We start from the raw sequence: 15,789 nt of genomic DNA, 5'->3' as shown, positions 1-15,789 counted from the left end.
GCAATGCTACTGTATGTGGGCTGCGAAGGACTGATCCAGCATCTACTGATGTCAAGGTCAAAATCTGATCGTAATTTTGCTGTGCCAAGGCTAATATGCCAGTGGTGCATATGCCAGCTTCTGGGCCATCATATCCCAGCAGCCCCCGGGAGCAACCGAGGTTTTGCAGTTACAGTTCCTTCTGGGGAAAGGGAAAGGCAGATTAAGCAGTGCTAAGTGAGGAGGAGATTCCTCTGGCACTTGTGCAGTGGGGAGTGATGTGCTCTGTGTATAGATCATTACTTTTTGCTAGAGTTTAATGGCCATTGAAGCCCAGGTGAACTGAAAAGTAAGACAAATAGGTCTTCATACACTGGCATACAACTTATCACACAGTGGGTATTGTATAGCTTCAAGCTGTATAAGGCAAATGAATAGACATTTTCTCTGTGTGGCTCTCCCCCAGGGTCGCCCTTTGAGAAGTTAAACTATCTGCTTTTACAGAAGACTCTAGCTAACATACTATGTCAAAACAATGCTAACACAATTTAGGTTATAAAAGACATAACTGGAAAATTATCACTGGGTTCAGTAAAGCCATAAAAAGTCATATGAAAAGCAGCAATACTACAATGTAAAACTATGGTATTGCTATGAGTTACAACTAACCAACTGTTACAAGTTAAAGTCCAGCATTTAAAATGTTATAAAGAACAATATTATCAGCAAAATGTATCAAAGGTAAAAGTACTGATTATGTAGAAGAATTGCACCTGTCAGTGTTAGGTTATTATTTGTCATATAACTGTATTATTATGGCTGATTAATTTCCATTTAAGCAGCATTTTAATGTCAAAGCCAGTCGGGAGGGAGCTAATTTTCACTACTTTATATATTATTGAGTAGTTTAACCCAACTGATTCTGTTTGTACAGCTGTCAGATAAATGTAGTGGAGTAAAAAGTACAATGTTTGTCTCTAAAGTGAAGTGGAGTAGAATAATGCAATTGCATCAAATGGAAATGCTCAGGTAAAGTACAAGTGCCTCAAAAGTTTGCTCACGCACAGTGCTTGGTTACAGACCACCAGTGTAAATCTGCATCTCACCCCTGCACTTCTTTTCCTCCTGACTCCTGCAGCTGTAGTTAGCTATGTGACCTTTTAACCATTTGTAAGAAAAATGTAAACAGTAGGTTTGAAAACACGACGTTCAGTGCTCCACTCGCTGCAGTCCGAATTTTTTTAGTTCCACTTTTCATCACCCCTTTCAGTCTGTGTCCTATCCGTAATGTTGTTAAATCCCCTTATCATGCTCCAACATTTCCTTGTTCCCTTTTCATAGCTTCTCCACTTCCTCCTTTCCTGTATGTTTTCAGAGCAGCATGGAGGCTTGAGCAGGAGAGTTTGCTTAGCCCCAGGATTAAGTTGCTACAGGGGATTAAATGCAATGGAGACTAAATTCTGGTTGCATAACAGTGTGTGTGTGTGTGTGTGTGTGTGTGTGTGTGTGTGTGTGTGTGTGTCTGTGTGCGCTGCGTGCATGCGTGCATGTGTGTGTGTGCGTGCGTGCTCGGTGGTTAAATATGGACACATCTCAGTGGAGCTCTGCTGATTGCTTTTGTGCCTTGAACTCCTTCAGATAGCGCCACCCTTTGAGCGTGATCTAGACTGGATGCAGACGTGATTTATGTGATTTGGGTTGACCGTAATTAGAAGGTAAACAGTGTGCAGCAAAATGTACTCAGAGTTTTCTTCGTTACGTTCTGAGACTGTGGGCAGTGTTTGATCTGTTTAAAATCTAGCCTGGGGGATAATGTAGTAATCAGTCACTAAAAAAGGAAAGTGACTCCAAAGTAACAAACCTTAAGTTTGTTTAACAAAATATGTGCGATATTAGAGCCCCATACTGACATAAGCTTTCATTCATTTTAGAAGTTAAAAAGTATTATAAAAATGTTCTTTAGCTGAAAACATCAGTTATTTCTGTAAGGAAAGGACATTTTTAAACCACCAGTAATTAAAATGTTTTTGAATTTATCAAGCCCCCTCTAATTAATTGCATTTTTATGATTAATAATGTGAAAACAGTGATGAATTGTGAGCATGCACTGTTTAATATCACATTGCTCTTTTAATTAAAGTGCTTTCAGATTTATAATCACTTTATAATTTAGCGCCCTCTTGAATACGGTACAACGTGCATTTTCACCAGTCTGTGTTTTTTAATTCATAGCCATTTCCATCATGCCTATCTATATCATTTCATTCCACCCCCAAATGTAGTTAAAGACACATTTCCAGCAATGAAGGCATCCACTTTACTAAAGAGATATAAAGTTGCTCAGTATACATATAATGTAGGAAGCTTTTAAAGACTTTCATTGCATGAGTTAAAGCTGCATTAAATATTTCTTAGACAACTGACTAATGGGGAAATTTGTGAGGAATGACTTCTTACATGGAGTGATTTCAGTTTGAAAAAGATGACCTACTTGGGTCGCTGACAGGAGGTTTCGTAACGTTTGTAGATGCTCATTCACTCTGAAGAAATACAGTTTATCCTTCAAAGATATGTTGTAAGCACCTTGCGCTCTCTTCTGTGTAACCCCCTTTATTGGCCCGACGTCAGCACATCCACTGCCCACATACTGTAGCTCCAGAGGGGCCCCCCATCCAACGTTAACCCTTGACTTGCCATGTGGCTTGTGTCCTCCCCCGTGTGATTAAATTTAAATCACATCTGCCATAATAGCCACAGTAAGGCCTCCCGCAAAGGGAAATAGGAGATTAGCATAACTGGGGGAACAACTTTCCTCGAAAATGTGCCATTGGAGAGGAAATGATGGATGAGGGTGTCCGGGAGGTTGACTTAGATGATATTAGATATTAGACAAGTTCTAGTTACCACAGGGATAATCGTGTTTGTATTTGTGTTTGGCTTGTTCATGTGAACCGTAGTGCTTTGTCTGCTGGGAATGATGAGTTCAGTGAGTCAGAGGCCTTGAGTTGGGGATGAGGTTTTGACCTCGAGCAGTGAGTATGGTACAGTACAGTAGGTTTGGCAAATGCTGAGGCTAGAGTTACTTATAGCTGTTGCCAAGAGTGCTGCATTGCTTGTTTATGAAGATTTTGCCTGGAGGACATTCAAGATCTGATATACTATAGAAGTTCCCAGATGAAATCTACAGTCTGCAACCTCTATGCTTTTCACTGGGCCAACTCATAAAAACACAAGTGCCTCCGAGGTGTAAGCTTACTCAGTGAAAATGATTCTTAACTCAACTGTAAATTCTATGCCAAATATCTACCTACACAAGTAGGTACAGCTACCTACCAACACAAAGTCCACTAGTTTACTTAAAGTGTTGGTGAATGTGAATGCAGCTTAAGACCTCACATTTATATGTGTATACATTATGCACACGGGCATTAAAACAGAGTCTAAATCATGTTATGCAGGAATGTATTAAATGTAATGCTGTTATCAACTACGTGTTCAGCACACACCCCACACTGTTCATGATTTAGTTTGCCTGCCCTAGCACATGTGGACACGGGTACTAACTGCCAAATAAGCTTATGTGTTCTCCTATTTAATATATGTGTGTGTTTGCAGAGTATGCCACCATGATGACATGACACTAGATTTCTCTTAAACTCATCTATTAAAGCATACTGCATCTTCAACGGTACATTAGGAAGCTGACCTGGACTTTGAAGGGAGCACAGAGCACGCGCGCCATCGTGTGCATGCGGTTGAAATGAGGTAAACACAGCCAAAAATGGCTGAGTGCGTTAAGGTTCTCGTGAGGTCATGAGACACTGGCACAATGCACTCAATGGGATGCTCTCCACGCGCAGAGTAGGAGCTTGATCGTACTTTCTTCAAGCAAGAAAAATCCAAAAACCTTTGTTTGCCTTGAGGCAAATTTCTGCCCAGATCCTCCTACAAAAACATAACCAAACCTTGCCTTTTTGAGGGATGTGGATGAGAATGTTTTATAGAATACGGAGAGACAATTTATGCAATTATGTCTCGCAAAAGAGCACTTGTAGAAATGCCACAGTCTGCTGCTTCCACGTGTCTAGCCCCACAGATATCATGATCCGAACATGAACCGAGACATGTCATTTTGCAGGAGTCTGTTAGCAGCCATAATAGGGATCATCCTTAAAAGGGTGTGGAAGGTAACTATCTTGCCTGTTTAACATCATCACACCACAGAGAGATTCAATGCACTGCAACTCTACGACTCCAGACACGCATTGTAGTGCTACTGAGGCTCGCTTCCAAAACACGAGTCTGAAATAATTAGCATTGGTTGTCACAGGCAAAACTAGTCCTCTACTCTCAATAGCCACCAGTCTATGTAAAGATACACGGAGGTGATCAGCTACAAATATAACAACCTCATTTCATAGTGTAGTTCCTCTCTTCACTCAACTGCTCTGCTCTGTAAGTATGACATTTGTATTTGCAATAAAGAAAATAGGTTTCTTATGAGAAACCGGTTGGATTAAAGGCTGTAATTCTGACAAACATAGGAAAAGTAGTAGTAATTCAAATCATTAAGCAAAGCACAGACAGTTCATTGACCGTCCTCGCACCCATTATCATTATACTACTCTTGAATGATCGTTACAGGTGGGGCAGCGAGATGATTTGATTAATTTTACAATCAGCTTGTCTGAGTTTAAATTTCAGTCCTTTTAAGAGACCCACAGGGGCTAGAGACATACGGGGGAAGTTTTTCCAATCAGCCATTTAACTTTTAAGACGGTTCATTCGAAACAGTTTACATGAAAAACCGAAATTGCTTCAGCGTGGAGTCCAGAGCAGTCATGAAACAAAACTTGTTGGGTTAGTTTGAAGGATCAAATAACTGGGCGTGTGTTGTGTAGGCTAATCAGTCAAAATCAATTTGTTACTTATCCAGCTCTTGTTGGGTAATTCACTGCACAAATTAAAGATGCTTCAAATGTATCCATACTGTGATTAGCTGTTATTATATATAGATATTTTGCCCACTGATCTGAAATACATTAATGCATCAAGGTCTTTCTTTTTCAGAGTTTTAGTCAATTGAACCTTAAGTGTTTACACTAACACAGTATTTAACGTTCCAAATATTTGGAACCCACAGATGGTTTGCCAATTAAAACCTTCACACAAATTGAATCCATTGCCCCTCATTATGTGACATCTGTGAGACAACAAAATGACATTTAGCAGCTCCCCCTTAGAGATCCAGCACTCTGGCACATTGTGAAAACTCCAGCCCACTTGATGACAGCAGTCTGCCATCAGTGCGAGAGCCGCATACATGCAAGTTATTCAGGACAGTCAGAGTTTGATGACTAATCCCCTTCACACCCTGCGTTGCCACACGACACTCGGGGCGAATCCTTCGCAGGAAAAGTTCCTGTTCTGCTCTGATGCAGATTGATAATGAGCCGTCTCTCAGGGGCATGAGGACCATATTAAGACACCAGAGTTTTTAACACTAGTAACCTTTCCTCCTGAGGCGCGTTGTCGAGATATAATGAAACATGACGAATGAAATAATCAGCACAAATCACATATGGCACAAAAACAGCTTAGGGTATAATTTTTTTCTTTAGTTAATCCAAAGTTTGAAGTTGAGCTATAGTTTGAATTGTTCAGAGTTTTGTGTTTAAGGAAATATGATCTAAAATGATACTGCAGCTATTGTGCAGAATTTTACATCTTTCAAAAGAGAAACATTTTTGGAAATATGTGTGGAAACAGTGTCCCGGATTCAGACCTCTGGGGCAGGCGTGGAACTGACATTTGAGCGCCAGGGCTGTTAGGAGATGCACCTGTCTGTTTCTGTGCTGTACTAGCCACTGGAGCATGCCATATCCCGGAAGTCTACGGATGTTCATACAAGACAGTTTTTCTCCTTTTTAAATTTTTTGAAATAAGACATCTGACTCCTCTCTAGTGTCCGCTGTCTCCCTTTCATTGTTCATCTTGTTGTCCAGTTGTAGTGGCGGCCAATAATCCGACTATGAAAACTACAGCAACGGGTAACGGGTAGCCCTGTAACCTCAGCTCTCCATATGTTACACCGTGATTCGACCTGACAAAGAATAACTAACGTGCAGAGTCAGGGAGAGCTCAAACCACAGATGGCCAACGATGTCGACTCACAGCTGGTTAGCTGCCTGTGTGTATGTCTATTAGTGCCCGCAGTCACTGATATTGGACCAACCAAATTACAATCTGTCGGAACCAAAAAGTCACGCCCCCGAGGAGGACGCTAATGTATGTGCATTACCACGGCAGAAAAATAAAATAAAACTTCAATTTCTCCTTTTTGGTAATTACAGCTTTGACCACATGAGTGCAAAAGTCATAAACAACCTCCAATGATATATATACGCTGAATTACTTTTAGGTTCAATTTTAAACCTCAAGCACTTTTAGTCCTATATGCCAACTGTCTGAAGGGAATACAAGTTCACCTGGAGATGGTGACAGCACCTTGATGGTTGGATTACATCCTACAACGGCTCTTCTCCAGCTCCGAACAGGACATGTCTCCACCTTGATCCCCGTGAGAATGCTCTTGCTTCTATTTTGAGTCGCTCTGCTTGACTGTGCTGCCAGTTAGTTAGAGCAGGGAGCAGGCTCTCTCCGTTTTTTTTTTTTTTGTCTTTTGTTTTGTTCTGTTTTGTTTTGTCTTGTTTTCTTGCTGCAGGTCTTTATTTGAATGTTTGATTAGTTTGCTGCAAACACATTATCCAAAGAGAATGTTCAAATTGACTTTGGCTCGGGCTCCCTAAATATCATTTTCAACAAATTCCTGAGAGCAAATCTGATCAGGCTTCCAATAATCTTGTTTCGTTGTTACAGTATAACATGCTGCTACAAATGACCTGCATTGACTCAATCACTTCTTTTCTCTCTCTGTTACAGCATCCTGTTTGCAGATATAGTTGGTTTCACAAGCCTGGCCTCCCAGTGTACAGCCCAGGAACTGGTTAAACTACTAAATGAGCTGTTTGGAAAGTTTGATGAGCTTGCCACGGTAAGTCTGTTTCCCTTCCTTCAACAAATATCCCTCAATTTAAGTCACCGTGGGCATAGAAAGCTGCTCTTTTTTTCCCCTCTGTGTGCACACAAACTTTGACACAGCAAGGCTGTGTGTGTTTGTCCTGCTTTGGCCACAGGCTGCTGGCACATGCCGCCGTTGTACCAGCTTAGCATGATGTCATAGTGAATACTGGAAGCTCATATGATGCTTAATATGATTATCCAGCACTTCATTTGAAGAAGAGTTGACAGACCTCTTTAATCTAGGCCAGATTTACCCAGGGCTGAACCTTGCCTCCATTCTGGTCGTGTGAATGAACTGAATGAAGGGACCGCTGAGTTGTACTTGTCCCAATCTCCCTCGGTTGGCATGCGGGAAAGATTTCAGCTTTCCCATCTGTCAATATTTCACTCTTTGTGATTTCAGTGCTGAAAATCCGCTCAAATTTGCCGTGAGTATGACCGCTGCGGTTAAACTAGTCGCTTTGAAGTGTGACGCTGTCAACGCTGGTGTTGCAAAATCTTCTTGATGTGCTTTTACTTTAAGTCATATCAATCAGAATAAACACACCTCTCAAAAGAGAGCATTGTTCCTTCTCCTGCAGTGTGAGTTTGGCTGACACATGCAGTATATTTGTTTTGGTGAGAAGGCTGAGGCCCTGAGCCCCTGCAGATCACCCTGCCACAGCCTTATCTACATGTAATCTGGCCTCTATTACTTACACTAGGCACATGCCCTTGTCCAATCCATTAATCCATAGGATTACAACTAACCCTTTTTTTCTTTCATAGAAGGTTTTACTTGGCCGTGTTAAGAGGTTCTATTTTTAACCTGTTTGTTTACACTGCACAAAATTAGAACTAACTAAAAAGAGAGTGCCTCTCATTTCACTTGTTATTGTCAAATAATTGTCACTGCCTTTCCAATTAATCCTGGATCAGCAGCTTTACCTGGCTCTTGCTGTTTTGCATGTCAGCCGCAGCCTGTCTTTATCTTAGGGAAAGTTGCATTTTACCCTGAGATGCTATTAGCCAAAACAAGATGATTCCATGCATTATAATACACACACACACACACACACACACACACACACACACACACACACACACACACACACACACACACACACACACACACACACACACTCAATTTTAAGTCAAGCTATGGCAACAAGTCAGTGCACTTTAATTCTAGCTTTTTCCCCCTTTATTTCAAAGACGCTACATTTAATTTAGCTTCGGATGATACATTTTCACTTTCATCTCCCTCAGTTGTTTGGCTACAAGAAACGCTGTCATGAGCTACATCAATTTTCTTGCTTTCGTGACTTGAGCTGTCTCGTTCTTTTTGTTACAACTGAATAGATTGGTCTGATCTCCGCTTGGAGCCTCGTATTACACTGAAAGGCTGTCCCCAGCCATGAAACTTGTCATCACATGTTCTAGCCTTGCCCTGACCCACAGCCCCACTCATTCTGATCCACTTTGGCAGGAAGTGGCAGTGCCAGTGACTAATGGTTGTGGTCACTGTGGGCACGCAGACTCTTCTCGTTCCATACGAAGAGCGGGCGATGCCACATGGCGATTGGTTATCATCTCATTATACCATTCCAGCACCATCCCCACACCACCTGTCCACTCTTTGGACTTGTCAAGCTGCACGAGAAGTGGGCCAGGAACACAGTGTTCTCCTCGAGTGCTGCTGATGTAGTACACCAAGTCTCCACTCCCCTCCTCTCCTCTCCTCTCTCTCTCCTCAAGCCATTCAACACAGATTTTAAAATAAAGGATGATAAGGCAACAAATATGAACCCGGCTATATCAGAAAGCTTTCACTCACTCAGTCTGCCTGCCATCTCATCTCCTCATCAACCACAGGTAGCCTTATATCCCTATCATTCATCCCTAATGTTCACAAAAGGAATGCGCTATTTCTGTTTACGCATCCTCTGTCAAAGAGACGGACCAGTACATTCAAAAGTGCACTGGCGAGAATTTCAAACTAATGTAAACTATTGCAAACCTATATATGTGACTTATATTTGTGTGTTAGCATGTTATTAACCCATCTAGCATTTATGGGGAATTGTGTTTTTGGCCCCCTGTGGAATATTAAGTTCAACATTCACTCTACTTTAAGCTCTGTGTTTGTCTCCACCATCTCTTAAGGGAAATATTTGTCTCTTTAGCTGCTTAATACTCCACTATGCTCACCAGCTGGTTGCTAACTGTCTGTCTTTGCTTTGGTGTTGGGCAGGTAGCATACAGTGGGTTTAAAATTTTTTGCTGCCTGCTGCTGCTGAAAACAAATTAGATGACAGCCGTGAAAAAACTCTAAAACACTCCAAAGGTTTAAATGGTAAATGGGCTGCACTTACACAGCGCTTCTCTGGTCATATCGACTAGCGCTTTCCTATTCATACACACACACACACTCCCAGATGATACAGCGGACTGGAGGACCCGCGGATCATACCATCGCCCCTCCGGTGAGCAAACGACCCGCTCTACCTCCTGAGCCACAGTCGCCCACTAGAGGGATTAGGGGAATTGTAGAGTAAAGTAATAATTCCCCATGGGTTCCATATTACACAAAATTTTTTTACCAGCTGTTAATATAATTATATAAATTAGTGCAGCTTAAAGAAATTTTTCTTTTTGACCGTGCCAGCAGTCCATGTTCTTCCATGTGTTGCAAGTAGATATGCCATGCCTAGAGGGACGGACTGTGTTGCCAATGTGCTACATTAGTCCCGCAAAGCTAATGGTCAGGGATTTTCAATTGTGGCAGTACTAGTCAAGTTCAGCCAGGCCAGGTCTTAAAGACACAGGTCTTGGCTGGATTTGGGTTGCAGTTTCAAGCCTATGCAGAGCTACTCTTATCCTGGGGTATGTGCCCCGATCAACCCAAAAACATGCATTGTTGAAAATATCAGTATGGACGCAGAGGGAAGGAGAACTTTGAAGTGTTTCATCATACCTAGCTGTTGGTTTCAGTACCCATGTTGATATGCAGATATGTTTAGAAATGAGAGCCTTCTCTAAATTCAGCAACCCACTTGACAGCAGCATCACTTTTACCTTAGGAATCACAGAAAAAAATACTCTTGCCTTCCTGGACTGTGCCGTATTAAGTAGGGGGTAGCTTGAAAATTGAAGTTTGCAGGAAATCGACTCACACTGATCAGTGTTTGCTGTTTGATTCCCACCACCCACAAGAACACAAACTGGCAGTAATTATGACTCTTCACCACCAGGCTGAGAATCTGCCGACTACCGCTGAGACCGAGGACAGGGGGCGCAAACATATCAGGAAAGCTCTGAAACCTTATCACTACCCAAACTTGGTCTTTGTTGAAACAGTGAAAATATAACACCAGACTGAGTCACACAGCAGGCACCGTGGTTATTTTATTCATGGCTGAATTGACTGAGTTTACTGTAGAGACATTGAATTTTCTCTGTCGGTAGGATTTTTTTTTTTTTTTTTGGTAGCGTAAATACATTAAAGTTTAACATAGCATTCACAATAACAATGACAGTATTTGCTTTTGAAGTAAAGTAACAGAAGAGGGAGAAACATTTTGAAGCAGATGATAACTAGAATGTAAACTGACGCACCAGCTGATCATCTTCAGGCCCCTTCACTCTATAAACACTTCCTCTCCCTGGCTGAGTTTCCAACAGTCTGTCCGGAACCTGAAACAACAGCTTCTGTTGTGACAGGGACTCCTTGATTAGTTTGATGGTTGTTGTGATGCTATATAACATTAATAGCTCTGGACTGGATGTACTTTTGTGTCTGTATACATGTATTTATGTGTGTGTGTGTGTGTGTGTGTGTGTGTGTGTGTGTGTGTGTGTGCGTGCGTGCGTGCGTGCGTTGTTGCTGTTTCCATGGCAGAGATTCACAAAGCTTTTCATTCTTGTCTCTCTCTTCTCCCCTCTCGCAACACCTCCCTGCATCACAGCTTTCAGACTCCTCCGCTCCTTGTCTCTCAGCGTTTTGATTGACATACAGCAGCCCACTTCCCTCAACTGTGTCTTTTATGCCCTGTGGTTCTCTGAGCTCTCTTCCTTTCTCGTGTTTCCATTTTTAGGATGGCTCAGTGATGTATCTATCTACTGTCTCTTACTTCCTCGACAAGTCAGAGTTCCCTTTTCATTCAAACATATGTGACCTCCGAAGCTTACAAAACATCCTGCATCGCATGTGCAGTGCATGAATGCATGCCGAAGTTTAAATTATTCATTGCCATATTTGTATCCTTGTGTCATTACACTTGTTTTATTCTATTTTCAAGAGAATAACAATTCCCCCAAGGAGCATATTTGACATTCAGTTGTCGAACCATTATTCCCTGTTTAAACGATACTGTAAGTATTTAATCAGTTATTGGGAAAAGCTGACAAAGCAAATGCTCATCTAGTCATAAGTAACCTGAGACGCAAATTCAATTGTGATGTCTGTTTCTGAGGAAACTCGTTCTTGCAAAGATTCCCAAAACAGTGGAAGAAATTGAACTTGAAATTGAAGGAAAGTGTTGTGTTGCAATAAAGTTAACTTGTAAAAAACTGTTCAAACGCCCTTATGCTGTAGATCATTAGTACAGATGCAGGTTTACATAATACAAAAAAAAATTAAGCAGAAGGGTGGTACCACTGGTTAAGATGCTAGCAAAAAAAAAAGTATTATTTATAGATTAAGCACAAAGACTGTTCACTGTCCACACTGTGACAGCTGCCTGCCAGAAACTTAAGTCTGGGTGTAAACACTACTCAAATAACCCTGTTTGGGTTTGTCTCATGAGCAGGTGCAAGGATCACTGTCAAGTCCTTCAGTTTCCCTCAGATGCCTGTATGCTAAAAACTGTGGACTGGAGAAAAGCCCAAACCAAACAAGCCAGCTTGAAAAAAAAATCCAAAAAATTAAATAAAATTAAAAAAAAAAAATTATAATATGGTTGCTATTGCAGTGAATATAAAGTAGCGTGTCCTTCCATAATGCTAATATGAGTTAAATTTTTAAAAGGACGTTCAAACTGAAGCTGCAGAGGCCAAGATATCCTGACTGCATCCCACGCTTCCCATAATGCATCTGTAGCATCTTGTGTTACACCCTCTCTGTCTTTTAAACTCCACAACCCCCGTTTATTACACTGCCTTTTCTGTTATCAATTAGTAGTCTCCAAGCACACACACACAGACATAACCCTGAAGGCATCACTACGGTATCATCAGGGCTATTTTTCTGACTTAAAAAAAGATCCTCCAGAGCCACAAAAGACTTAATAAAACGTTTTAAATCCATGGAGTCCTTATTACAGTCCATAAGAATTGCTCAGCTAAATACTGATTTCACTGAAAGGCTGTCCCTGGCTATACCGTATTTACAATGCTCCTAAGTGTACTTAAGGTGTTTATTAATATTGTGACAGTGGGCCTCACAAATTTTGTTTATCATTTACTTTGATAGAGAACTTATTCTTTCACTTAATTATATGATATTGCCACATCTGCTGTATCACAGTCACTCACTATTAATTAAGTTAGAAGATAGAGAAAAATATCACCTCAGAGATGGTTCAGTGTGCGTGCGTGTTTGCACTATTTCTCACACATGTACTGTAGGCTGCTTGGGTGTCCTAAAGTCTGTTAACAGCCGCCCAAATTCATTTCAACCCATTTTCTAATGTCATTCCCAAAAATTTGCTGATCAAATATTCAGAAAACCAGTACCACCCATGAAAATAAAACAGTCTTGAAAATCTAAAATTATTTGTTATTTGTCACATCTGTTAAATATATCTACATTAATAGGTTTGCTTCACAGATCTCCAACACCCACTTGCTCCAACCCACCAGGTTGAGGCGGGTGGAGGAAGTGTTGATATGTTATTCATTTGTTATTGCACATAAATTATTTTACATTCATTCAATTCAACAAGAGAACTTTTGACAAAAAAGGGAAACACCTAGTCACTGCTTTCTTGGATGCAGGCAGAGGTGGAGAGAAGTCAGTACGGGAAATGTTGACAGTGGTAGTGCTGTTAAAGATTTTGCCCTACAGAGGCCCATTGCAATGAATCACTCTCTTCCCATATTGATGTAATGTTGACATGAAATCCTTCAACAAGCCAAGGCACATTGGAAAAACATTAGTTTTTGTTGAATATATATAATGGCCTGTTACAAAATGCATGAAATAGTGTGATTGCTTTTAATTGGAATTAGGAAAAGTCGTTCTCAGCTGGGTTCTGCTGCTCCACAGTGTTCAAGCCAACGGAGGGCAGATTTAGAGATAGACAGCAGCAAGCACGCGTTCTGTCTCGTGTCCTTACAGCTTCCCAAAGTTACAGGAGTGGAAGCCCTAATCTTTAGCCCCATCAATAATGTGTACACAGCACTGATCTTTGTCGTTGTATCAAAGACTGCTGCTCTCTCCTTTGGAGACTTGTAGGAAATTAACTGCTGCTTCTCTCAGCTGGCTCATCTTTTCCTTCATAATAATTTACTGAATGTTCCCCTCCCTGTATTTCTCTCCTTGTCTCACCCTCTCTCCTCTCTGTCTCCTTCTGTTTGTCTGTGTTCACTGAAGTGTTTGCTAATTTGCATCCCTTCAAGCATATGCAAGGATACCGCTTCTGCTCTGAATATATTCTGACCACACTGAAAACATGACCTAAATTATCAAATTTTTGGAATTATCAACAGTAAAAAAATAACCTCCCTCTGCTCTAAGTAATACTGTTTCTTGTGCCTCCAGTCTAATGGAAATTGAAAAAGGTATTACAGTTTGGTTCAAGTCCCTAATAGACTGTGCCCATCTTTCTCCTGCGCTGATTACCACCCAGATTGCCCACAATGCTTCAGTCACATGACAGTGGTAATCCTGCTTGGGTTTGAATCAGCTCCTAAACCCTCACAGTGCAGATAAGCACAGGAAAAGTACCGAGGAGGAGACTCTGTATGTACCAGGGCTTTCCCTGTGTCCTTTAGCTTTAGCCATGCAGTGTAGTACCATCTGCTACTGCTCCACTATGACCTGAGTTACCCCAAAGAGACCTCATCGGTGCTGTTTCAATAAAAAAAAAAAGTTTTTTATTGTTAAATAAAAAAGAGAAAGACTTGTAGAGCATTTAAGTGTCATCACAAAGAATTCAAATAGCTGCTATATAAGTAAATAAATTAGGATCCAGCTCAATGGATACCAAACTGAAATATTTATGTAAATAGCCTTGTCTTTTGAAACCTGCTCTATGTGGCTCACATCTTGCTTTTGACGTCCATTCTAAGGTGTCTATTTGAAATGGAGCTGTGCACTTAGAGTGAACAGAGAAAAGGAGTCTAGCCTGATCTTGAGTATGGTGGAGTGAAGTAACTCTCAAAAAAGCCGAAATCAAAAACAAGCTCTGTATTTTCAGTGTTTCAGTGTTCAATTACAGAAAAAAAACAACAACTCTGAAGCTAAGATATTTTGTTGTTAATTTTAACAAAGAGCTCATTCAACTGACCATGAAGTCAGTTTTAAATTCTTTTTATTTTAAGAAAGGATTAAATAACACTTTTTTGATCCTCAGGACTGAAATTAAATATTACATCAGCACAAAAACAAACCAGGGAGGTATGAATAAGATATAGATAGATACAAAATATATATATATCAAATGTAGAAAGATACCGAGACCAATATAGAGCGAAGTAACAAAGGAAACATATATGAGGCATAGACATGTATTCTATAAAGATGAATGCATTTGCTTAAAAATATAGTAAACATTATGAGAAAATAACATAAGTTGACATCAATAAGTAACCGTGACATTAATGTGTATAATATATAGCTTATAATTATTGTATCTCAAATTATTTTAATCCTAATTTTGGATCAACAGTCACTATTCCAATTTTGAATTCAATGTTGCAGACAATATTTTAACAGAAAACATCTTCCACAGGGCAAAACAACAGAGAGCTGCTCAACAGTGTACACGATACTTCTCTCTGTATTGTCTCATGTGCGTGCTCTTTCCTTTGTTCCTTTGTGTCTAAGGATATACAATATTTTACGTGAACAGCACGTGTGCCTCCATGCCACTGAGCACTCAGAAAGCATGACCACAGCGTGTAAAAACTACACAATAGTAGTAGTAGACAGTTGCCGCTAACAAGCCCTTGCGATCTCTCTTTTCTGAAACTCACATGGCTAGCTTGTTAAAAATAGAGCATCCGTCTTGTCTTGTGCCCACCAATGTGCATAATCATGAGTCTTTGTGCTCTTCACATGCATGGCCAGAGATCCCATTACCTCCATGGAAACAATAAAGGGTTATGAGAAGGCGTCCACGGTAACCCGGTCTCCTTGGTAAAATGAATGTCTGTTGCTCATATCCTCTGATAATGGGTTATATTTGTAAGCCGCCTTTTCATGCCACTGCCCATTGTCCCTAAAAAGTGAGAGAGTGACTCACCTCATTCCCTAAAGTGAGACTGATCCGTTGATTTAGCGCTGCATTGTGCTGGGGTAAGCTTAAAATCGCAAGAGTTTGCATGGGCTAGTGCACATGCAACACAAATATCGGTCCATGTGCAGATTCACAGCATATTTCTATTCTATCTGTCTTATCGGACTTTTATTTTGATTTGTACCTTTAGTGATTTTTTTTGGCCACATAGGTGACTCCTATACATGGAGTCACTCTCAATTTATCCTTCTATGATGTACATACCTTCGTAGATATGGTTGGGTAC

At 40.7% G+C, this 15,789-nt stretch overlaps 1 protein-coding gene across 2 annotated transcripts in view; it reads left to right on the top strand.

Annotated features, from left to right (window-relative positions):
- Positions 1-15,789, top strand: part of LOC120799286 (adenylate cyclase type 1-like) — a 33,844-nt gene that overhangs the window by 4,865 nt on the left and 13,190 nt on the right. For both annotated transcript variants that reach the window (XM_040144334.1, XM_040144333.1), the window contains exon 4: positions 6,922-7,033. In XM_040144334.1, coding sequence (XP_040000268.1) covers positions 6,922-7,033 — 112 coding nt within the window. The remainder of the gene's footprint in view (positions 1-6,921; positions 7,034-15,789) is intronic.

This window comes from Xiphias gladius, chromosome 14 (assembly GCF_016859285.1).
Source record: "Xiphias gladius isolate SHS-SW01 ecotype Sanya breed wild chromosome 14, ASM1685928v1, whole genome shotgun sequence".
Taxonomy (NCBI): domain Eukaryota; kingdom Metazoa; phylum Chordata; class Actinopteri; order Istiophoriformes; family Xiphiidae; genus Xiphias; species Xiphias gladius.
The sequence above is the reverse complement of the archived record's forward strand: the minus strand, read 5'-3'. Positions and strand labels throughout refer to the sequence as shown.